The sequence below is a fragment of the Anolis sagrei genome, chromosome 1 (assembly GCF_037176765.1).
Source record: "Anolis sagrei isolate rAnoSag1 chromosome 1, rAnoSag1.mat, whole genome shotgun sequence".
In the NCBI taxonomy this organism is placed as follows: Eukaryota; Metazoa; Chordata; class Lepidosauria; order Squamata; family Dactyloidae; genus Anolis; species Anolis sagrei.
The window spans coordinates 217,453,518-217,477,167 of NC_090021.1; the positions used below are offsets into that span (position 1 = coordinate 217,453,518).

Genomic DNA, 23,650 nt, shown 5'->3' on the forward strand with positions numbered 1-23,650 from the left:
TAATTTTAGACATAATCTGCAAGACATCTAAAAACAGTATGGTAAAATGATGGTAATTTAAAAAGCCTTCCATATTTAAACAGATATGACTCAATTTTCTGTCACTGAAATAATGTGTTCATTAATTTCTAACTTTTTACTAATAACGTTATCTATGTACTAGATGCTTACTTTAGCTAGCCCCACAGAAACACACAAAAACTGATTGTGGCAAAACTGGAGTAGGAAATGAAAAATATGCTTCTTGGCTTTGGAACGCCCTCCACAGAGACATGGTTAAACCTCAAGTTGTTGCAGGGTTTTCGGGCTGTTTGGCCATGTTCTAGAAGCATTCTCTCTTGATGTTTTGCCTGCATCTATGGCAGGCATCCTTAGAAGTTGTGAGGTCAGACCTCACAACCTGAGGATGCCTGCCATAAATGCAGGCAAAACATCAAGAGAGAATGCTTCTAGAACATGGCCATACAGCCCAAAAAACCTACAACAATCCAGTGATTCTGGCATGAAAGCCTTTGGCAATACAATGGTTGAACATCAGTTAAAATTTGAGAACCAAGGGACTTGTTTGACTGGCACTTAATGTGGCTGAAATTGATACGACTATTTTAATCCGCAGCTATTGCTGCGTGTTATTTAGTATTTTATTTAAATTAGTAGTGGTTTTTATACGCTGTTATATATGTGTGTGTGTTACGTTAAATAACATTGTTATTGTTTTTTAAATGTTTATGTGTTTTACTATATTTTGTATATTCTGCTGCACCACTATGTGTTTTTGTAAGCCATCCCAAATCCCTTTTGGGAGCTGGTGGAAGGATATAAATAAAGTTGTTGTTGTTAGTCTCTCACTATCAAAAGCAACAGACTTAAGCTTGAGTACTTAGATGGAAGGCAAAATGATCAAATTGGACACACACAACTGGGTATTTTCTAACTCAAGTACGAACATGTCTTGGCCAACTGTGTACTATACACTGGCCAACTGGCTACTGTGCAACTTGACTGAAAGGTGAATTGGGAAAGATTTTACTTGCTACTTTACTCCAGGTATAAAATAATAAAATACAATTTCCAGGCTTTGAGTTGTTCAGCACCCTTGTGTCTACTTAGCTGTGTATTATTTTTTTTAATGCAGAACATTCCATTCTGAGAAGAAGAAGAAGAAGAAGAAGAAGAAGAAGAAGAAGAAGAAGAAGAAGAAGAAGAAGAAACAAGATGATGATCATTGTAGTAAGCTTGAGGTAAGTGATTATCATGGTTACATGAGTGAAAGGATGTGCTGGAAGGGAAAGAAATACAACAAAAGAAAAGATAAAAGAATCAAGTAGATTCTTTAAAGAAAACCCACTTCAATGCAGCCATCAGAGCTTCTGTAAAGTTCAACAGCAAAAGAAGGCCATCACTGCCAGAAACTCTTTGTAATAAATACTACTGAACAGCAAAGATTGAATTCTTGACTATGACAGTCTGCACTTTCTTCCAGACACAATGACAAAGGCAGTTTACTTTCTCTCAAGATACAATGACAAATGAGATCCAGTTTCCACAACTTGGCTTCTCTACTCCATTGACTCTGCCTGAGGAAGATGTGTCAAGAGCTTTTTAACGGCCCTCCCTTTTACAAATAAAATGTTTTGATCAATGCTGGCAGTTTCCCAAGTGGAAGTCTTTTTCAAACACTAGCATATCAGCTGAGATGCCATGGAAGCCATACAAAATTGCATTATTTCCGAGTGCATAATGTTCTGTTTTATGTGATCTCTTAAACTGTCATCACCTCATACAGAAGCAAAGGTAGGGGAAACATGAGCCTCAAAACATACAATACAATGTAATTTCAGCGCATCAAGCTTCTGTAAGCAATGCAAACGTTTACACTAAACTAAAATTAATAGCTAACTGATACACAAACAGAAAGTTCAAACCTCATCGCAGTAAAACTGTGAATAGATTTGCTGTAAAATGTTATACAGCAATAGGACTCAACTTCTGGTTCTCAAGACTGCAACTTTCAGTCTCCATGCTGGCTGTGGCTCTCGGGTACTAAAGTCCTAACCATCTGATCAATGCATAAGAACTACCACTATACATGTGGGCCAGCACACAATTATATCACTACGCTTGTGCATTTTCAGAGTTAATTTCCATCCAATACCATTTGTATAGCAGAGGTGATTGTAACAAATGAACAGATATGCAGAAGGTGGTGCAATTCATCTCAGTGGGACTTTTAAGGATTTAGAACAGGCATGGGCAATCTTCGGCCCTCCAGGTGTTTTGGACTCCAAATCCCACTACTCCACACACTGTACATTTGCATAGATTTTATTCTTTTTTAAAACCCTACTACTCCAAAATTTACAATGTATTCAATCTTAGACATTACCCACAAGTCATCTAAAGACAGTATGGGAAAATGATAGTAATTGCAAAAGCCTTCCGTAATTAAGAAAATTACAGGCTTCCTGGTGGCACAGCGGGTTAAACCGCTGAGCTGCTGAATTTGCTGACCAAAAGGTTGGTAGTTTGAATCCGGGGGGGGGGGGTGAACTAACGCAGTTGGGACAGCTTCTCCTGACCTAGAAGTTCAAAAACATGCAAATGTGAGTAGATTAATAGGTACCGCTCCAGCGGGAAGGTAACGGCGCTCCATGCAGTCATGCTGGCCACATGACCTGGGAGGTGTCTATAATGCTGGCTCTTCGGCTTAGAAATGGAGATGAGCACCAGCCCCCTGTGTCGGACACGACTGGACTTAATGTCAGGGGAAAACCTTTACCTTTACCTAAAACCAATACACAATCTAAGAATGCTTAATCCGATTTTGAACTGTTTGGTACAAGTCTTACAGCTTTCGTCATTTAATGGTTTGTGTGTTTTAACTTTATACATTGTTTAATTGATTTTAAAATATTTTTATATTTGTACTTTTCATATTATTATTCTGATTGGTGTGATTTTAGTAACTGGTTTTAAATTGCACTGTTTAATGTTTTGTTTTAATGTAAATGTGTATTGTATGTTTATATTTTGGTATCGAATTGCTGCCTATTTTGTAACACAGCTCTGAGTCTCCTCGGGGATAGAAAAGGGCAGGATATAAATGAAGTTAATAAAGAAATAACCATAAATTTTATCAAGGTTTTGTTTTTTGGGTTTTTTTATATGTGGTTAACTGCCTTTGAGTCTCAGACAGGATGTAAATCAATAAAACAACAGGGTTACGTCCAACAATACCAGGAAGATCAAGTACCTCTGATTTAGTGCATTTGAAAGAAAAAATAATCTTACAGGAAATGCCACATGATTGAGGCTCAGACTTACAGTAATCTCACTCACTGCTCTGACAGTCTTGTCTTTTCTTTGCATGAAGTCATCATCCTGAAAATAAATTAATACAACTTTGAAGAGTAGCAACAACTACAATTCAGCACCAACACTGCGGACTGAGATTGTTCAGCTGTCTTTTCATCTTATCTATAATTATGATACTCAAATAATCAAAGCGTATGATGTATCAACTCTGTGTAATACAATGAGTCTGCAAACCTACACACTTAGCTAGGACTGAGTCCAACTGAGCTAAAGGACTATAGTTATTACTATCCCATATTATAAAAGATTATCTTTATTTGCAGACCGGAAATTGTGTCCTTTATTAAGGCCAAGCTTTCCTATTATAAGGGTCAAGGCTTATAACAGGCCACATTTTCCTATTATTAGCGGAGCTTTATTATTCTAAGGACATCCCTTATAAGACCCTACAGTAATTTATAAAGTTTGATCCATTTTACATCCTAAAACCTGAAGCCAAATTAGGTGATGCAGGTTTGTATCATTCCCATCCAATTTCAAGCAAATTAAGAAAAATGACCTCTGCATTACAAAAGATGCAGTCAAATGTTTACCTCTGGTAGACTGTGGGTCTTTTGAAACTGAGATATGGAATACGAACGAATGTAATCTCCCATTTCTTCCCGGGTTTCTATAGCACGTTTCACCAGCCACTGCCATCGAGCAAATCAAAGGTGAAAATTATTAGCATCAAGGCAGTAACTTATATACATTCACAAGAGAGAGACATATCGTAGTGACATGGATAAAATACACGCCAGGAATAGACATACTGCAGCGATGCTGATAAAAACACGCCTACTTCGTTAATAACTGATTTAATTTTTTTTCCAAAAAATGATATGCATTTTAGGTTTTTTTCCAAAAAAGGTTAAATAAAAGTGAGGAGCCATGTAAAAAGATAAATATTTAAATGTCACCTGGCAATGTTAAGGATCAAAGCCTATACTGACATATACTTGGCTTAAAGTAAAATTTTCAAGACTAAGTAAGGGATGAAGTCCCAAAATAATAAAACTTCCAGCCATCCAGATGTTTAGGATCCAATTCTCACCAACTCCACACAGAATGAAAATGGTGCAGACTGATGGGAGCTGTAGTTCTGAACATCTGGGTGGCCCAAAGGATTCCATAATGCTTTATTGAAAGCACTTGTCTTCCATGAGAAAATCCATTTCACCAATGCTATTTCTCTGCCTAAGATCACTTTCCAGAGGCTATTAGACTTGCTGAAGATGAAAAAATCTTAGGGAGGGGCACCTCATATTTGTGTCAGCAGATAATCAATTCTAAAAAGGAAAATACCAAGGAGCACTTACTTGCACCACGGGAAAGATATGGATGAAATCCAAACCCTGTATTTGATGAGGCTCCAAGCGATGAGGACACTTCATTCTGGGCAAGACTGACACTATTTTCTCAGTTAAGGCGCTGGAAGAAGTAAAACATGAGAAAATTTAGAGCATGAGGACAAAGCAGGAAGAGAACATGCGGGCAAGGGAAATATTTACTAGCCTAAAAGTGCCCCCTAGTGGCCAAAAGAGCTAATTTTAAAAGAAAGATCATAGGAAAGGACCAAAATCACAAAGTGGCAAGGGCATTAATGAAGCCCTTTATTTCATTAGTTTTATTCTTCCCAAGTGTTCCTTCTTCAGATAGGCAAGCGATGAATATGAAAACATGCACAATATGCATGTCCACATTCACCAGGACTATAGCTATGCCACCACTTGATTTCCACCCCAAGTGTACATAATATCTCTGAATATTTTCTATCATAATTTTTTTTCTTTGGGTTCTAGTAATGCTCTGGGATTGTCTGATGCAGTAACATCTCTGATGCTAAGCATATATAGGTGAGTGAGAGACAAATGCCCAGCAAGTACTCCAATGGAGAATGGTAAAGATTGGGAGGAAGCCAACTGCAGGGTAATCTAGAAGCAGGTGGACAGCCAATTGTAGAAGCAAGCTTTTTAAGGCAGACACACACTTCCAGGAGACCAATGATATCTTGAAGCATTCCTCCCCCAAATGCTTGGTTTCAAGACCTTAAGATCAGCTGGGGAGGCCCTCCTCTCAATCCCACCTCCCTCACAAGCAAGGATGGTGAAGACGAGGGAGAGGACCTTCTCTATAGTGGGCCCCCTACTCTGGAATGCTCTTATCAAGGAACTAAGACAAGCACCCACCTTGTTAACTTTTAGGAAGGAGCTAAAAGCTTGGCTATTTAAGCAAGCCTCTGAGAATGGCTAGACTGTTTTGGTAACTATCAGACAGGATTTGAGTGACTCTGAGATAATTAATTATAACAGCTGGATAGCTAGTTTGAACAGTGATATATATTTAGATGGTTGAAAGGGCAAATAGCTTTTGCAAATAGCTTTTAAATTACTATTTATTCATACTTATGTTATTTTAGAGAAGCCAATTATGCTGGGGAAAACTGAAGGAAAAGGGAAGAGGGGCCAACCAAGGGCAAGATTTATTTCGGGCTTTTCTACCCCACCCTTCTCAACCCCCTAGGGGGGGACTCAGGGCTTGATGTGACTGGATTGAGCTTGGAGGAACTGGGGGTGGTGACGGCCGACAAGGAACTTTGGCGTGGGCTGGTCCATGAGGTCACAAAGAGTCGGAAGCGATTGAACGAATGAACAACAACATGTTATTTTAAATTGTACTAAATGATAATTGGTTATTGGTATTGTTGTTTATCATTTACTGCTTATATTATTTTTGCATATGTTGCTTGCTGTAAGCCGCCCCAAGTCCCTTCGAGGATAAGGACAGGGTATAAATAAAATGTATCATATTATTATAAATGCAGTTCCTGTCCCCACAAATCCAGTAGTAGTGAGATGCACGACATAACAAATTCAGGTGGCTGTTCTATGGGATGCTTGATGTAGGTCAAATTATAACAATGCAAGAAATTTCCTTAAAAAACCTTTCCAAAATCTATTTGGAAACTTCTAATGCAGGACAGTTCTTTCTTTGGATGTCCTTCATTCAGGAACAGAAGGAGTGAGGCACTCCAGATACTACAACTGTCATTATACTTCAGGACTGGCAATGCTTACTAATGGTGATGGAAGCTACCATACAACAACATCTGGAGGATCCTATGTTGGAGAGCCCTGTCTTCACTAACATTCACTGCACAGTTGAAGCAAGAGGTTTGGTGCAAATGACATAATAATCTGAATGCAGTGGATTACTACAGGAAATAACACACACACACACACACCAACGTTCACTACATCACTGCCTCTCAAGATATTTGAGATGAGAGATGCTCAGTGTGCTAGGTACTCGTACCACATTCCTTACCACTGGCTACAATTTGTCCCCTCCCCTTTCCCCGAAACTCACTAGAGAGTGACAGCCAATGGCTTGTTAAAGGGACGATCACTGTATGACCCTTTCATATATAATAAGACCCTGAATTGGCAGGGATATGTTCCGAGCAGGATTGTGGTTACGTGTAATGGCAGATATCACCAAAATTGACTTACTTCTGTTTTAGGCATACCATAGAATTGTATTGGAGAACCTAGTTTTCTAGAAAGGTATTCTTTATAGGAAAACACATGGTAACTGTATTACCATAACATTATTATTATTATTATTATTATTATTATTATCATTATTATTAACTTCTGGGTAAATATATCAATGAATCACCTGGATAACACAGCAAATTACATAGAAGAACATTTCCTCCTTCCAGCAATGGATAAATGAAACCACAGACATCCTTATCTTACTATATTTGAACATGGCCAACCTGTTCACATTTCATCTTCACATGTTCAGTATGGCAGAGGTAAGATCCAGATTTGTCTTATGATAATCTCTGATATGATATTCATGGGACAAGAATATTTTGACCCTCTGCTTTCAAAAAACTTTAATCTATCAGAAGACTACTGAACTGTCACCACTGAGATTAAGAAAGCATGGAACAATTTAAATAGTGAATGATGAAATGCAGCATACTGTCTGGCAAAGTTTCCATTCTTCTTATGTTATTTAAGTTTATGTCTTATTTTTGTGGCAATCATTAACCTTTAGCACTGGAGCAGAGAAATGCAAGAACTTCCAAAGCCCAAACAGCTGAAGACAGAATGCAATTTGGAGTAAAGCTTCTTAAGACAGGACATTTTCTTATGAAAAGTACTCAAGGGATCCCATCTACAAGTTTCACTTCTGACTAAGACTTCCTCTAATCTTATGGTGCAACTGAATACACATTATAGCGACTTACATTTTCTGACCAATGGTTGAGTTTTCCTGAAACAGTAAGTCAACATCGATGTCGAAATTGCATGTTGTGATACACCAGGTCATGCCACCAACCACCTACAACAAAGCAAAGACTCATTTTATCTCCAACAAATGTTTGAGAAAAATACATATAAAACATCTATCAAAATGGTTTATAACTTTTTAAAAACCCACACATTTCCCACCACTCAGTGTAATTTTCTCAAGCTAACACAGGGAGGTACAATGCAAATCATTCTAAGCGCTATTTTTATTAATCCCAAGTGCAGAATCATCATGCAAGTTTGGTTCTGCTTACTCAACGTTCCAGTCACAATAACAATTTTGCACTTTCATAGTGTTGCATATCTAGAAGATACTAAGTGGTAACAATGCAGGTTGACTCCAGCTGATTTGAGTCCCTTTTGGAGGACATAAAGTGGGCTATAAATAAATATAATATAATAATAATAATGCAGTCCCTGGTGACAGCAGGATTGAAGAGAAAAAACTGGAAAAGCTGATACAATATGAGGATTTAAAGACTGAACTGCAAAGACTCTGGCACAAGCCAGTAAAGGTGGTCCCAGTGGTGATCGGCACACTGGGTGCAGTGCCTAAAGACCTTGGCCTGCATTTAAACACAATCGGCACTGACAAAATTACCATCTGCCAGCTGCAGAAGGCCACCTTACTGGGATCTGAACACATTATTCAGCGATACATCAGACAGTCCTAGACACTTGGGAAGTGTCCGACGTGTGATCCAATACAACAGCCAGCAGGGTGATCTTGTCTGCTGTGGAGTCATCTTGTGTTTCTAATAATAATAATAATAATAATAATTATTATTATTATTATTATTATTATTTTCAATTCCAGGTCATATGGAAAAATCAGTGTGTGTGTGACTACTTCTGCAAGTCACCGTGTGTATATTCTAGTTTACTTAATTGATTATAATGGGCAGCCCTATGCACGATATTATGGTAGAAGACCAATGTATCCAACTACAACCTTACCTTGTCAAATGGGGAAAGGCCTTTAATTCTTGCTCTGAAGTACCCTGCTGCCACTAGCAGCTCTAAAATTTCACTTAGCTTAATGTTTTGTTCTTCATCCTCTCGGGTTTCTACCTGAAAAGGTAAAAAAAATTCATCTTGTAAATGCAAAAATTAATATCTGACAGCAAATCTACTACAATTTACTATTTTTGTTCGTTTATTTGATTTATATTCTGCCTTTCTCCCAACCTGAGATTCAAGGAAATGTAAATCATCCGCACATTATCTCACAGTTCAACGTTACTACTGTATAGCTAATTCTGCCAATCAACAACACTCTGCTTTGACATATTTTAAATCTTGCATACTTTACAGGTTATCTTACTTAAAACACTATGATTAAAATGGTGATGGTGGATGCTTGCAGTATATTTCCTGAGATTTGAATCTTGCAACTAGATTCTGGGAAACATGGAAGCTTAAAACAATATTTTGCAAAAACGTCACACAATTTTATATTGTTTATATAAATCCTTGAATTTAGCTAAAGCCAGAGTTATGTTATTTTTTTTTACTCCATGGACTGCATGTGAAGTTACACTCACATGTTCCAGTAATGCTTTTCTGTTTTATTTTGCAGTGTACAGCATAAAATTACCTTCAAGCTATGTATATAAAATGTATTAATGACTTGTATATAAGATGCATATGAAGCATAACATGTATAGACTTAGTTTCCATCTCCAGGACAGCTCTATCTATCTATATCGTAAAGGTTTCCCCTTGACATTTAGTCTAGTCATGTCCAACCCTTGGGGGTGGTGCTCATCTCCATTTCTAAGCTGAAGAGCCGGCGTTGTCCATAGACACTTCCAAGGTCATGTGGCCGGCATGACTACATGAGGCGCCGTTACCTTCCCGTCACAGTGGTACCTATTGATCTACTCACATTTGCGTGTTTTGCACTGCTAAGTTGGCAGAAGCTGGGCCTAATAGTGGGAGCTCACCCCACTCCCTGGATTAGAACCGCCGACATTTCAGTCAGAAAGTTCAGCAACTCAGCAGTTTAACCCGCTGAGCCACTGGGGGCTCCTATACACATACACACAGATATCAGAATTCCAAAATCTGAACCAAACTACACATTATAGAACACTTCTGGTCTCAAGTATTTTGTGTAAGGGATACATAACCTGTATGTATGATAGCCTGTTAAGGGCTGAAAAATGCGGTATAGAAATAAAGCAAATAAATAAATAAATAAATAAATAGCTTGTGTTAATAATAACACTTTTTAAAAGAAAAGTAGTTATTTTGACCCCTTGATATCTTTCAATCCCCAAACTGAGGGGGAGATGCTGAAAGCTGGACCTCTTATAATTACTGTGTCTGCATCATTATTTTTTTTAAATGTTCAACTGGCTGCAATGTGGCTACATTGTTGGAATTTTGGACTGAAAGAAAATTTAATGGGACAGGCAATATCATCAATTTGCTCTTTCCCTGTAGCTACAGCCAGAGTATTCCTACCATTACTATGGAGTGATAGAGCTATTCTGGGCCTGAGGTGGAAAGAGCCTATTTTGAAACAGAGCATAGGAGTCCCAGTGGCACAAAGGGTTAAACCAGTGTCAGCAGGACTGCTGGCCAAAAGGTCAGCAGTTTGAATCCAGAGAGTGGGGTGAGATCCTGTCTGTCAGCTCCAGCTTCTCATGTGGGGACATGACAGAAGCCTCCCACAGGATGGTAAAATATTTGGGCATCTGCTGGGCAACGTCCTTGCAGACGGCCAATTCTCTCACACCAGAAGCGACTTGCAGTTTCTCAAGTCACTCCTGAGACGAAAAAGAAACAGAACATGCTATTTTGAAACAGGTAACTCAGCATCTCAGGCTGCATCTATACTGCAGAATTAATGCAGCCTGACCCACTTGAATTGCCATAGCTCAATGCTATGGAGTCATGGGAGTTGTAGCTTCACAAGGTCTTTAGTCTCCTCTTCACAAAAGTGCTGGTGCCTCACCAAACTACAACTCCCATGATTCCACAGGATTCAACCATGGCAGTTAGTGGTGTGTTAAACTGAATTAGTTCGACAGTGTATGTGCTCCCTTATACAGTTGTCGACACACACAGAGAAAAAAGTACCACTGACAGAGTTTTGATTCGGGACTCCTCGAAACAGGACTGAAGCAATGGCACCGAGTACAGGTTGAGCATTCCTTACCTGGAAATCCAAAATGTGTCCATATGGTTTACTTTCAGGTGGGTTAACGTGATGCTTCCTTTCATGCATAACATTATTAAAAATACTATGTGCAATGTAACCTTCAAGCTATATGTACAAGGTGTTTATGATACACACACACACACACATATATATAAACCTCACTTGCCTAGTTTCCAATAAACCTCCTAACCTTGGAGTATGCCTGCCATAGATGTGGGTGAAATGTCAGGAGAGAATGCTTCTGGAACATGGCCATACAGCCCTGAAGACTCACAGCAACCCAACACACAAAAAAGACTTTCCAATTTAAATTTAGAGGTCATCTCCAAGCCATCTCATGATATATAGGCAACTACTCCAAAATCTATAGTTCCCATTCCAAGCATTTCAGGTAAGGCCTATCCAATACTATCCATCCAAAGTCATTAAAAAGTATTCAATGAAGCATGCTTTGGGCCTATATAACACCATAAAATTAATGCAGTCTAACACCTCTTTTAACTGGCATGGCTCAAACCTATTGGAATCTTGGGAATTGTTAGTTTTGCAAGGTCTTTCACCTTCTCTGCCAATGAGTGCTGATGCCTCACCAAGCGCTCTATTCTACACTGTGTCCAATTCTGGGCACTGCAACTGAAGGGAGATGTTAACAAGCTGGAATGTGTCCAGAGGAAGGCAACCAAAATGATCAAGGGTCTGGAGAACAAGACCTATGAGGAGCGGCTTAAAGAGCTGGGCATATTTAGCTTGCATAAATAGCCATGTATAAATACATGAGAGGAAGTCATAGGGAGGAGGGAGCAAGCTTGTTTTCTGCTGCCCTGGAGACTAGGATGCAGAGCAATGGCTTCAAACTACAGGAAAGGAGATTCCACCTGAACATGAGGAAGAACTTCCTAACTGTGAGAGCTGTTCAGCAGTGGAACTCTCTGCCCCGGAGTGTGGTGGAGGCTCCTTCTTTGGAGGCCTTTAAACAGAGGCTGGATGCTTTGAATGCGATTTTCCTGCTTCTTTGCAGGGGGTTGGACTGGATGGCCCACATGGTCTCTTCCAACTCTAGAATTCCATAGCATTTAAAAATGGTGTCAAACTGTATTCTGTGTACATGCACCCTGAATGTCTGCCCCGTTATCCCAGGATATGACTCCAGATAATAATAACAACAACAACCTTTATTTATACCCTGCCACCATCTCCCCAATGAGGACTCGGGGCTGCTAACATGAGACCAAGCCCTTTTAAAAATGCAATACAGCACAGTAAAAAACAAAATACAAAAAAAAAAAAACCAACACCAAATGCATCAGAAAATAAATTACAATAGCAAAATAAAATAGTAAAGCAAATCCACACAATATAAACTCGAACAGCAAATCCACACAATATAAACTTGCCAAATGGACAATATAAAATGATAAATTATTATCAGCTTGAAACTGGAATATCTGAGGGTAAAGGGACCCCACACAGCTGAATTAAATCTGACACTATCTGCTTTGAACTGGGATATATGGCAGTGTGGACTCAGATAACCCAGTTCAAAGCAGATCTTGTAGGGATTTCTGCCTTGATATCCTGGGTTAGATGGCTGTGGAAGGGCCCTGAGTCCCCACTGCCAGATAACCTGGGATAAACAGATAATCTGGGATCAGATCCTGGGATAAAGGGGCAGTGTGGAGGGCCCTGGGAAACCCTGCTCCATTGCAAGGGGCGTTTCCTCCTGCAAGTGGGCAAAGCATGCCAGCCTGCCTCCCTCTTGCTTTCCATAAAGGACGCGCCCACTTGCAAACACTGCACACCTCTTTGGGGGTTCCCAGTTCCAAAGGTATCTCTGGACCCTCCCCATTTCATTTTGGGCTTGCAACATTAGTGTTGTCTTCTGCAAAATATTGCATTCTCTACTCCACCCCGGCTGCAAGAAAAAAGCAAGCCCAAAAAAAGGGAAAGAAAGGAATGATTACAATAGAGGAGCTTCCTGAGCCCGTTGCCACCGTGGGGTCCCTTTACCTCCTGGTGCTCTGGCCCCTTCTGGGTCCCCATGTCCACTCCTGTCTGTCCGATCCTCCTTCCTTTCTGCCTCTCGTTGCAACCCGGATCAGTCTCGCCCCTTTCTTTGCAAGGCTGAGTGCGCTTCGCCCCTTCCGCAAGAAATGTATTCTCCCTCCCCCTTTTCAGTGCGTTGGTTCGTCCCACGCCCTCACTACACAGCTCGCTTAGTTGGCTCAGGCTGTACCATCCTGTTAAAAAAGGGGGGTGAGTGATCCCAGGCTGCTCATGTGACTACTTGGAACGGAAGAGAGGGCGGCGTTCCGGATTGGAAGGAGGAGCCTGCCAAGAGCCGGAGAGGCGGAGAGGGATGGGACGGACTGGGAAAGTAGGATTTCAGACCCCACAAGGTTGGCTACTAGATATTATTATTGTGACTTTTGCTCTCTGCAGTTGATCATTGATTCAATGGTTTATTTCATAGCTTTTAAAAACGTATTATAATTGAGTTGTAGCTCTTTTTTAAAATTATTTTTAATTTCCCCCCCCCCCCCCCAAAATGTTACTTCAATCTAATAAAAAAAATAAACACAGGCATTCTTGGGTTTTTAAAAAATAATATGAGCTCCCTTGGGTTCTTTTGGGAGATATATAGATATATATAATTTAAAACTCGTGTCTTGTGTTTAATCTCTAGTGTATTTTAATATGTATTTTATAGAAATGCATTATGCTATATATATCTTTGATAGAAATATGTATATAGAATTTTTTACAATGTTTATATATTTTAATTATGTTGTAATCTGCCTCAAGTCATGAGAGGCGGGTAAGAAATTAAAATTATTATTATTATTATTATTATTATATACTATCTTGGATACCTGACATTGTCCAGGTTATTTGAAAAAAAAACGTGGTTTTTTTTCAATTTTACAAAATGCATAAGGTTGTGCGTGAACTACAACTCACATCATGCCAGGTTAACCCCCTCAAACTCCATCAGTGCTTAAAGTTTGTCATGTTGGGCAATTTTGCTCTAGATCAGTGGTTCCCCAACCTGTGGTCCATGGACCACCAATGGTCCCCAAGAACAAAAATATGGTCCACAGCCTCACCATTACCTTGAAACCACCTGGCAACGAGAGCGACTGGTCTTGCAAAACCCTCTTATAGTGTCGAGACAACAGGGATGTTGGGAGGGGAGAGGCTGACTACTCACGAAAGATTACTACTACCACATCAACTCTAGATCATTAAATATGGTTTTCTGTGGGCAAGCAGATGGCAACTACTGGGTGGCATATATCAGAATCTCGAGCTGATGTGGTCTGCCCAATGCAATTTTCTGAATCAGCACCCCAAATAACCAAACTGAAAACAGATTCATAACCCTTTTGGTACTATTGTTGGAGAGTGGCCCCTGGTCAAGTGGTCCCTGGTAAAAACAAAAGGTTGGGAACCACTACTCTAGATGCATTGGTGGTGTTCAGTGTGCTCTGTGGCTGCAGGATGAACTACAGCATCCACCATGGTGGGTCAGTTCCCCTCAAGATCCCTTCAGTTGGTCGTGGGGGTTCTGTGTGCCAAGTTTGATGCAGGTCCATCGTCGGTGGGGTTCAAAGTTTCTCTGGTTGCAGGTGAACTACAACCCCCCAAAATCAAGGTCAATCTCTCCCGAACCCCTCCAGTATTCAAATTTGGGCATATCAGGTATGTGTGCCAAGTTTGGTCCAGGTCAATCGTTGGTGGGGTCCAAAGTGCTCTTTGATTGCAGGTGATATAAATTCCAGTACCTACAACTCCCAAATATCAAGGTCAATGTCCCCCAAATCCTACCAGTATTCAAATTTGGGCATTGGGTATGTGTGCTAAATTTGGTCCATATCCATCGTTGTTTGGGTTCACAGTGCTCTTTGGGTGTTGGCGAACTCCAACCCTTATTAATCAACGTGAATTCCCCCCCCCCCCCAAGCCTTCCAGTATTTTTTGTTGAACATGAAGGTTCTGCGTGCCAAGTTACATCCAGGTGCATAATTGGTGGGTATCAGAGTGTTCTTAGATTGCAGGCTATCTATAAATCCCAGTACCTACAACACCCAAATGTCAAGGCTAATCCGCCCCCCCCAATCCCTCCATTATGTTCTGTTGGTCATGGGGGATCTGTATGCCAATTGTGGTCACAATGCTGTGTCTTGATGCAGGGTAAACTACAACTTCCATCATGTGGAGTGAGTCCCCCCAAACCCCTCCAGTATGTTCAGTCACTAATCAGTTCCGCTCTGTTTGTTATGCAGACCGAGTTAAAAAGGGTAGGAAAGGGTTAAGGGAGAGGAAATGGGCAGGGTCATGCAAATTCCACACCAATGGAGAGAGAAAGAAACACTGGGGTGTGATGCTCGCTATAATCTGCAGTATCACTGGCGGGGGGGGGGCATTGGTGTCTCCTGCATAGTGTGAGCTATAGCTGTTTGTCGAGGCAGGAGTCTGTCTGTGTAAGGGGACATGCCACCACATACACATTTTCACCTTTATTATGTGAATAGATATAAATATATACCAACTTCAATAAATAAATTATGCATAAACAGCTTCCTTTCATTTGCTAAGATTCTCACTCCTACAACCAGCTTTCACCCAACACTCCTTATGTAAACTGTGACCTCCAGAATTGGATTTCTGGAGGTGCATCTACACTATGAAATTAATGCAGTCTGTCACCACTTTAACTACCATGGCTCAATGGTATGGAATCCTAGGATTAGCAGTATGTTGGCACACCACCACTCTTTGGCATAGCAGGTTAAAGACTTTATACAACTGAGGTCGAAGTTCAGCTATCAGCCAAAGGAGCAGGCTGAGGTCCGATGCCTGGTGCACCCTGCTATTTTGAGAACCAGATTAACACACAAACTGGGTTTGAAGGCAACTAGAACAGAGGTTTATTACTTTGGTCTTGAAGGGATGTCAGATACATAGTCTGTGCTCAAAAAAAATCAGATATAAAACATTTAGTAAGATACAGGGCGTTTTATTCATTTTGACAGCCATTTAAAATACCCATACCCTCCCCTGATTGGTTGGAAAGCTGACCCAGCAAGGATCTGGGCATTTATTGGAAATCTTTCTGATGTCAGAGGTGGTCGGGGTTTCCTCCGTGGCAGGAAAAATTAACTGGCATTCGTGGGTTTGAAGCTGGAGTTGTTTGAAAAGTCTACCCTGAAAAAGGTGCGAACAGATAGAATGTGTTGACGCATCATGCAAAGCAGTCCATGATGAGACTAACTGCCAAGTCCGGGTTACACAGAGGATGAGCTTCAGAAAACACATTGGGTTTTAGGAAAATATAATCAGTTCAATGAATAGTATACAGAGTTAATATGTGTGCAAGTGATGACTCAGCTCCGGGCCCCCTCAGGAAGTTGGAAAAGTCTATATGATGGAATTGCCTTTTCATGCTCGTATTGTCTCCTCCTGATGTTTCCGCGCACAGTAGGTGGGGAACCCAAAAAACTTCTCAGAGATACACAAACACATTATATTATTTTAGTTTTTCCCAAGAAGTAAGAGCTGGACTGTACGAGCACAGATATGATTCTCCACTCCAGTGCATCCAGTTGCCTTTATTAATAAACGTGTGTGGAGATCACAAAGAGTCATGAAGTAGACCATGTGAGTTATATGATTTTTTTTAAAAAAATGTATATATAAGAAATAAAACAATAAGAACATAAAAAAGTAAAAAAGAATAAACAGGTACAATAACTTTACAGCTAATATCAAGTTTTCATATGTTTGACTAATGTTTACTGTGTATTGTTTTGTAAACCTGATTATTCTTTTATGAATTATGTTTAAAGGAGGATAAATATATGGTTCTGGGGCAGCAAATCCTCTTTTGTCAAAAGATTTACAGATAGGTTTTTTGTCTGGCGCGCAATTCCTGTTCAATTCTTCTGAGGTGGTTTATTTGTGAAATATTAATTAATCCCTTTTGGAATGTGTAGTTTACTGGCTGGATTACTAGAAATGAGGCCAAATGCGAGTAGAAGTGATACTACTCTTCTGAGATTGTGAAATATTATAAAATGTAAAAATAAAATAAAATTCGTATTTGACTTCAGAATTCATGTTGAGTCCATCTTTTGGGAGGGGATCCGCTTTTTTCAACAACAAACTACAACTCTTAGTATTCCTTAGCATCGAGCCATGTCAAAGTGGTGTAAAACTAGATTAATTCTACAGAATAGATGCATCTGATTTTCCTGTTGTAGTTCAATTGGTTGGGAAGAATCTCAGTGCAGACAAAGCCCACTCCCTTTCCCAAATGTTGAGGGACTGAAACAAATTATACACATAATAAAAATGAAAAATGTGTGTATGTGGCAGAGGTATCCACTTACACAGACATCCTCCCGCCTCCACAAATAGGCTATAGTTCCAAGTGCTGAGAAGACTCCAAAGGCACTCCCTGACATTGCAGGTTAGAGCAAGCACCGTGAACATGTAGCCCAAACCCTGCCAATGTCCTCCCCAAACACTACAACCCAACACCCAAGGAATGTTTTCATTCGGGGACAATTTCATCCTAGATTTGACAGTGTTTCCTCCACCACAGGCAGGCATCCCAAGGGTTCCTTGTGTGGAATTTGAATAACCCTGCCCACAACCTCTCTTAACCCTTTCCTACCCTTTCCTATGGCACACAGCAAACACAGAGGAATTGTATTGGCAACTGAATAGACTGGAGGGGTCTGACAATGGACCGGGACCAAATTTGTCACTGAGGAGCCCCATGACCAACTGAACTTACTGCAGGGGTTTGGGGGAAATGACCTTTATTTTGGGAGGTGAAGTTCACCTGCATCCCGAGAGCACTCAACAAGGCTGACTGTCCTGAGTTGCCCTTCAAAAACAGCCTTAATACAATGTTGAAAGTAAAAGAAAAATGCTTTACTTCAGCAAACACAAAGGATAAGCAAATGCAGTTGAAAAATGCAAAAGGAAGCAAGGAAGTCTTAATGCAGACACAAATTAAAGTCTTTTACAAAGTCCCATAAGAAACAGCAGTCTTCCATCAGACAATGGGCAATGATCACTAAGTCCTTAGCAGCAGACACAAAGCAGGTTCAATTGGAGGGGAAACATCGACATCAGGGTCATTACCAGCGAAAGCTGACTGCTCCTGCTTCTGATTTATAGCCCTGAATTCCCCACGCAGGAGGTACTAGGGCCTCTCCCAATTAGCTCAGCATTTTTAGCAGCTATTCTAGCTGAATGCCGTCTGTGCTTTGTCTCCTTTTGTCTTTCTAAAAATGTGGGCACTTGTAAAACCTCATCATCTGATTCTTCTTCTCCCTCCCAATTCCTCGGCATTTCCTGCTCCCCTTCCTCTTCTGAAGATGAGGAATCCCTAACACTGATGATGGATCTGGGCCACACTTTGCACACAGACCCAATATGGCCAACTGTGCATATTGGCGAGGTTTGAGGATGATTGTCCCGGGAATCTGGGAGTTGTAGTTCACCCTTATCCAGACAACAATGTACTCAATCAACAACAGATCTGGACCTTACTTGGCACACAGACTCAACAGGGCCAGTTGTGCATACAGGCCTGGTTTAGGGAGGACTGACCCACGATTTTGGGAATTTTAGTTCACCTACTTCATTTTGTATTTTCTAATGGGAGCATTCATAAAAAACAAAATCACATTCTGGCTTTTTCCTAGTAAATAGTGTTACTAATTAACTAAATGATATTACCGAACACCCCAAAACAAACAATGCCTTTTTCAAATAGCCTGGGCACCCCCGGGTACCCAAACTAGTTATTAATAAAGTAATGTCTCTATGCAGGCAGTTCAAAGTTAGCTTCAGACTGCAGTACTCAGACAACAAATACCCATGCACAAAAGCAAGCCCTTAATATGCATCAGTACGCTGTAGTTTCTATAGTTTCTGTAATCACCACCTGGGCCTCACATTGGTTCCAGTTTCGAAGTAATTGTCTACAAAGCAAAACCATTGTCTTCAGTACTGATTTGAAACTGAATTAAACTATCAGGGTAGATGAGGCCACACTCTCCAGGTTGTCTCAGTCCTTTTTAGGTTGCCTATTCAAAAACTTCAGCAGATCCAAACTCCTGCAGTCAGCTTAGGGTCAGCCACATGAATATATAGACCCTATTGAAACCACTTCATTTGCTTCTGTTCTATTTCTGGACTTCATTCAAAGGCCTATAGCGATCTATACATGGCTTAGATGCAGCCTGTGTAAAAGACTGAGAGCACGTCTGCACAGATCAATTAATACAGGGCAAAAGCAGCAGAGGCGGAAGCAATTTGAGGAACCAGGTTGAGACCTGGACACTGGTTAAATTCAGCAGAGTTCAGTTCCAACCCGGTTCTGCAGTATTTGTGGCTTTACAGCTGTGGAAAATTTGGCCCTAATTCAGAGTATCCCCTGATTTTATTTATCCCAGTCCATGGCCCCTAATGCACGTTCCTGCAAATGTTAGAGTCATGCATCATTTAAACATCACATCTTCGAAATGCCTTCAATCCACATTAGTATAGATGTGCCCGGTATCTTTCCATAAAAATCGGCCAGAGTCTTCAGTTTCTCAAGGGAGGATCTGTCAGATGAGGACAGAGGAGATGATCTCCAGGGGCTATTCTCCTTTTCCTGGAGGCATGATTGGCTCCCTTTTTGCTCTCTTTTCCCTGGCAGGCAAAGGCCCTTTTTGTTTGTTCAGACAGGCTTTTAATGAGTAACTTCTTGCATGGAGCCTTTTTTATGGGATACCTATTATCTTTGTTTAACTGTATTATGTTTTTGAATATTTTCAATTAATTGTTTTAATAAGAGGTTTTAAAATTATGTTGCAATTTTTATTGTCATGTTTTTAGCTTTGTGAGCGCCCCTTAGGTCCCACGTCAGGTGAAAGGCAGCATATAAATGGAATAACTAACTTATTAACTAAATAACTGAGAACTAGCAGCCTAAGGACAGTACCATATTGAGCGGCTATACTGCCATTATCACTGTCCTTATCACACTGATGCTGGCGTCGTGCAATTGCAACATCTTGGCAGTGCAAGGCTGTACATCCAGGTGGGCTCAAAGCCCACCTAGATGGGCTCAAAGCCAACCTTAAAATCTCTGGCATAGACACTGAGAACTGGGAAGCCCTGGCCCTTGAGCGCTCCAGCTGGAGGTCAGCTGTGACCAGCAGTGCTGCAGAATTCGAGGAGGCACGAGTGGAGGGTGAAAGAGAGAAATGTGCCAGGAGGAAGGCGCGTCAAGCCAACCCCGACTGGAACCGCCTTCCACCTGGAAACCAATGCCTTCACTGTGGGAGAAGATGCGGGTCAAGAATAGGGCTCCACAGCCACCTACAAATCCACAAGGAAACCCATCATGGAAGACCATCTTACTCATCCAACGAGGGATCGCCTAAGTAAGTAAGTAAGTACATCCAGGTAGGTAGCCAAACTCTGCAGTCTTGTCATGCCACTTCCTTTTCTTCTTTTTCTTTTTGGAGAACGTCGTGTTAAAATAAATAATAAAAAATCCAGTGAGGGGAGAAAACAATACCACCATAGAAGTACTCAGACTCATTGCACCATGTAATTTCCAGATGGTTGCACTATTAGGACTTTGCTCATAAATATCCATGGACACCATTCATCATGGAGAGAATGGGCAACAGGTATGGCATGATGTGCTTCTTTGCTAGTTTCCACATTAATGCAATACATTTCTTTACATTTTTCTGCCTAATAACAGTATTATTTCTTATAATAATAACTTATGGTGGTCTCTCATCCAAATACAAATGAAAGCTGACCCTGTCCGCATCCAAGACCAGATAAAATCTGGTGTTTTTAGCTATTTAGTGTACTGCAGTAAGGTAAAGGTAAAGGTTTCCCCATGACGTTAAGTCTCGTCATGTCTGACTCTGGGGAGTAGTGCTCATATCCATTTCTAAGCTGAAGAACCAGCATTGTCTATAGACACCTCCATCTTGGCAGTGCAACTCCATCTCAGCTGTGGAACTCCCTTCCCAGGGATATTAGATCAACCCCGTCACTCCTGACCTTCCACAAGAGAGTGAAAACGTGGCTTTGTAACCAAGCTTTTAAAGCACTTTGCAATAGATAGACTTGGAACATGTGCAATGACAATTGGAACGGCCTGGATTACACTCGTGGATTACGTGTTTAACTCTAAATGTATTGTTTTTAAATATTTTAATTCTTTTTATGTACTTTTAAATCCTATTTTAATATTTGTTTAAATATACATTGTGTTGTAAGGCATCAAATTGTTGCATGTCTGTAAAGCTGCTTTGAGTCCCCTCTGGGGTGAGAAAGGCGGCATAGAAATGTTGTAAATAAATAAATAAATATTGTTGTATTTATTTATATCCTGCCTCCCCCCACCTCAAAGAGTCATACCAATTATTAAAATGACAGACTATATATAAATATATAAAATGACAGACTATATATGCGCGCACACATACACGTTTTACCCGATATTAAGAAATGGAAATTCATAGAGCAGCTTCTAGTTGAACTCAAAGCGTTTTGGACCAGTGTTGACAGCAACATAGTCAAGCCCAGCCAAGTTATTTTGGCACATGAAGCCACAATAAGGAAATAAAAACCACATAAGCTTTTTTTTTTTCTCAAAAGAGCTTGTGTGGTAAAAGTAAAATAAGACCATAAAGTAACTGTTGTAACAACCTAACCTTGCTGCCTGAGGCAGCCACTGTTTAATTGGAGCAAATAAAGATTTATCACATGAGGAAAAATAGAGATCCACATTTCTGGGATATACAGTTTAAGGAGGATCATTAAAAAATATCAGGGTGCATCTACACTGTAGAATTAATGCAGTTTAATAGCCATGTCTCAATGCTCTGGAATCCTGGAAGTTGTAGTTTGGTGAAACACCAGCACTCTTTGGCAAAGAAGGCTAAAGCTTTGTAAAACTACAGTTCCCATGATTCTAAAGCAGTGAGCCATGGAAGTTAAAAGTAGTGTCAAACTACATTAATTCTGCAGTATAGATGCACTCTCAGACAGATTGCTCTAGTACCTTACCTAGCTATGATTCCTGAGGCTTTCTTAGGATGTAGTCATGACACTTAAAATGGAATCAGTGCAGTAACTCTATAATGTGAAAGGACTGGGTGTTCCTTTCTCTCTGCTGTATAGCCCTTCTTTCTCCCAGCATAGGGCCAAGGTGGCACACATCAAATTTGAAATGTTCACTCTGTCCTTTCCCTCCTTCTCCATCTCTTTACAATGTCCTCTACTCTTTCTATCTCTCCCTCACCCCTCTTTCCCATTCTGTTTTGCACCACTTCTCACTACGGTCACAACTACTCACAACAGGCCCGTAGCCAGGATTTCGTTTCCGGGGGGGGGGGGGGGGCTGAATTTTTTTCAGGGGGGGTTCGGGGGGGCTGAGTTTCGGGGGGGGGGGGCTGAATCTGAGTGAAAGAGGGTCTAGCCTAGCAAACCTTTTGTATCATTACCCCAATACCCTCATGCATATGGGATATATTGAGTATGGTTATCAGATCATGATATGAATAAACATAACAGTTTAAATAATGCACCAGGCCTTTTCGCGAACCACCATGAGAATTTCGGGGGGGGGGGCCGAAGCCCCCCAAGCCCCTCCCCCCCTGGCTACATGCCTGACTCACAATGGAGAAGAAAGCTACGGTGAGGAGTCAGAAAAATGTTACTAGCCATATTATTTCATATTGTTAAATTATATGGAAATTCATTGGGGAAAGATTTCCTTCATGTTTTGTCTATTTTTAAACACTAGCAAGTCATATATTTTTTCTTAAAACAAATTCAAATTCTAGTTCTGGAGTTTAAGTATGCATATAAATAATTCCAGGTTAATTCATACAGTTAGCTTGCATTCTCTCCTGCCATCTGCCTTGATCAAGTGCTGAAGATTAGACAACTCCTTTCACCCACAAGCACAAGCAAGATCCATTCTTTAACCACATCTAATAATATATTTCTGAGTACCAACTTATAGGGTTTCACTCAAGTTCATTGCTGTTTTGACTGGACATCTTGCATACATTTTAGGACTGGGTTGAAAAGGTAAAGGTAAAGGTTTCTCCTGACATTAAGTCTAGTTGTGTCTGACCCTGTGGGATGGTGCTCATCTCTATTTCTTAGTCAGAGCCGGTATTGTCTGTAGACACCTCCAAGGTCATGTGGCCAGCATGACTGCATGAAGGGCCATTACCTTCCCGAAGAAGCGGAACCTATTGATCTACTCACATTTGCATGTTTTTGAACTGCTAGATTGACAGAAGCTGTGGCTAACAGCGGGAGCTCACTCCACTCCCTGAATTCGAACCATCAGCCTTTTGGTCAGCAAGTTCAGCAGCTCAGCTGTTTAATCCACTGTGCCACCAGTGGGCCTGTGAGATGAAAAAACATGTCTTACTCTCCAGATCTAGGCTGCAATTTTAAGGCCACGTATCAGGGCATAAACCCATTGACCATAGTAGATTTATGAGTATTTTTTAATGTGTAATATTGTGCTGTTGGAATGAAATCATAGTGCTATTTTTTCCCAAGATAGAATGGTATGTGAAGTTGCTGCCTGCTTTTTAAATTTTTTATGTAAAAGTAGATCAACACCATTTCAACTTTTCAAGGCGATGTTCCATATTCTCATTTGCACATTTTATAAGATACTTTCTAACTACATCAAAGGCAAAATTCAGCTCAGTATCTGAAAATCGAGCTGTGTTCTTACTGC

General features: G+C 40.5%; 1 protein-coding gene across 2 annotated transcripts in view; it reads right to left on the reverse strand.

Annotated features, from left to right (window-relative positions):
• Positions 1-13,121, reverse strand: part of CCDC93 (coiled-coil domain containing 93) — a 42,302-nt gene extending 29,181 nt beyond the window's left edge. The window contains exons 1-6 of one of the 2 annotated variants that reach the window (XM_060775673.2): positions 12,859-13,121; positions 8,640-8,753; positions 7,619-7,713; positions 4,674-4,785; positions 3,909-4,007; positions 3,325-3,381 (exon numbers count right to left, since the gene is read on the reverse strand). In XM_060775673.2, the coding sequence (XP_060631656.2) occupies positions 3,325-3,381; positions 3,909-4,007; positions 4,674-4,785; positions 7,619-7,713; positions 8,640-8,753; positions 12,859-12,891 (510 nt within the window). In that variant the 5' untranslated portion in view covers positions 12,892-13,121. Of the gene's footprint in view, positions 1-3,324; positions 3,382-3,908; positions 4,008-4,673; positions 4,786-7,618; positions 7,714-8,639; positions 8,754-12,812; positions 12,833-12,858 lie in introns of those variants that run through there. The other variant, XM_067473111.1, reaches the window with a different exon arrangement.
• Between the last annotated feature and the right edge of the window lie 10,529 nt (positions 13,122-23,650).